We start from the raw sequence: 1,912 nt of genomic DNA on the forward strand, positions 1-1,912 counted from the left end.
AAAAGTTATATTTTTTATGGCACATGATAACCATTCNTAAAAAGCAATCACCCGACATAAAATTACTCGACATAAAAACCTTTAACTTTATTGAATAGCAAAAGCAAATGCACACCACACAACACAATAAAGCAAAAGCAAAAGCAAAAGCAAAAGCAAAAGCAAAAGCTCTCTGCACACCACATAACACAAGAAAGCAAAAGCAAAAGTAAAAGCTCTCTGCACACCACAGAACACAAGAAAGCAAAAGCAAAAGCAAAAGCAAATGCACACCACACCACACAACAGAAGCAAAAACAAAGGCCATGAGAAACCGGCAACTTATTGAAAGCAATAAATTTAAAGCTCATCATTGGTCATTCTCATCAGCTTGCAGCTTCATGCTCCACAGGTGATCAACTAGATCATCCTGGAGGTTTTTATTCATCACTGGACATCGTACCTCCCTATAGCGACGCATGAATTGATTTAGCCGGTTCGGATTGCGATCAACAGAGGTGTCTTGATTAGGGATTCTGTCATATATGTGTGCCTTTTTTGGTATGGTGGGAATGTCATTCGGATCAAATGGCTCAGCTGCATCTTCATCATGCTCATCTTCAACAATCATATTATGCAAGATAATGCACGTCATCATGATGAACTGAAGATTCTTCTTACTCCATCCACGAGCTGGCCCTCTTATGATTGCCCAACGAGCTTGAAGAATACCAGAATCTCTCTCCACATCTTTTCTGTATGCTTCTTGCATCCTTGTGAAATGTTTTGTCTGCGACGTCCTCGGGTTTTTGATTGCTTAAACAAATGAGGCCCATTTTGGGTAAATGCCATCAACAAGATAATAACATTGCGCATAATGCCTATTTTGTACTTCATAGCTCACCTAAGGAGTTTCACCACGAGCCACATCATTAAACAAAGATGATTGTCCAAGGACATTAATATCGTTTAGGGAACCTGGAAGGCCGAAGAAGGCGTGCCAAATCCAAGTATCGTAGGATGCCACTGCCTCCAAGATGATTGTTGGTTTCCCCTTATAGCCAGTATTCTGGCCTCCCCATCCGGTGGGACAATTTTTTCACTGCCGGTGCATACAATCGAGGCTCCCGATCATTCTAGGAAATCCTCTTTCTGCTGCCTTGTCGAGAAGTCGTCGCAGATCAGCCGGTGTTGGTCGGCGGAGATAATGCTCATGGTACACATTCCATATTGCTCTGGTGAAGTGTTCCAAAATCTCGATGGCAGTGGATTCTGCAATATCCATGTAATCATCAAAGAAGTCGGCTATGACCCCATATGCGAGTTGTCTCATGGTGCATGTAAGCTTTTGTTCAGTGGATAGGCCGACTCTCCCAGTCGCATCTCTTCCTTGAACAAAATATGGATCGTAGTTGGCCACGTCGTGCATCATCCTGTCAAATACCCAAGGTTGCATTCTGTATCGCCTACGAAATATATTTGGTTCGTACCTGCATGGATCCGTGAAGTATAAAGCTTTCAGACGTTGATCCATGATCTCTCTGCTTCTGGCAGTATACGAACGACCTTTCGAAGAACCACCCCATTGTGAATCCTCTTCTTCCAGATCTTGGATTTGCAAGGCAGCAGCAGACATCATCATGGATCTTCGTTGGTTTCTCGTAACGGTCTCTTCTTGATCTTTCATAAACCATTTTGTCAAATGATTCATTGTAGAAAAACAGTTTTTCACAAAATCAAAAGGAAACAATATGAAGCTTTTGAGATGAGAAGAGTGTTGTGAATTTGTGAGGAATGAGGATGACAATGACCTCATATTTATGGACAATTTGAGATGATATCAACAGATAAGATATGACATGTGTCGGACAAATATAACTCGTAATCTAGAAAGCCAATTAGTGTTTGACATGTGGAGACGATAATCACATCC

At 41.5% G+C, this 1,912-nt stretch overlaps 2 protein-coding genes across 2 annotated transcripts; both read right to left on the reverse strand.

Annotated features, from left to right (window-relative positions):
• Positions 1–349: 349 nt before the first annotated feature.
• LOC101315135 lies at positions 350–751 on the reverse strand. Its single transcript, XM_004296202.1, has one exon. The coding sequence runs from the start codon at positions 749–751 to the stop codon at positions 350–352; it is 402 nt and encodes a 133-aa protein (XP_004296250.1).
• A 327-nt stretch (positions 752–1,078) lies between these two features.
• Positions 1,079–1,690, reverse strand: LOC101315423. Its single transcript, XM_004296203.1, has one exon. The coding sequence runs from the start codon at positions 1,688–1,690 to the stop codon at positions 1,079–1,081; it is 612 nt and encodes a 203-aa protein (XP_004296251.1).
• Between the last annotated feature and the right edge of the window lie 222 nt (positions 1,691–1,912).

The sequence above is a fragment of the Fragaria vesca genome, linkage group LG3, assembly GCF_000184155.1.
Source record: "Fragaria vesca subsp. vesca linkage group LG3, FraVesHawaii_1.0, whole genome shotgun sequence".
NCBI classification, from domain to species: domain Eukaryota; kingdom Viridiplantae; phylum Streptophyta; class Magnoliopsida; order Rosales; family Rosaceae; genus Fragaria; species Fragaria vesca.

Bases quoted from the DNA above. Each gene is read 5' to 3' on its own strand.
- LOC101315135 (XM_004296202.1), bottom strand. From the start codon at position 751: ATGCAAGAAGCATACAGAAAAGATGTGGAGAGAGATTCTGGTATTCTT.
- LOC101315423 (XM_004296203.1), bottom strand. From the start codon at position 1,690: ATGAATCATTTGACAAAATGGTTTATGAAAGATCAAGAAGAGACCGTT.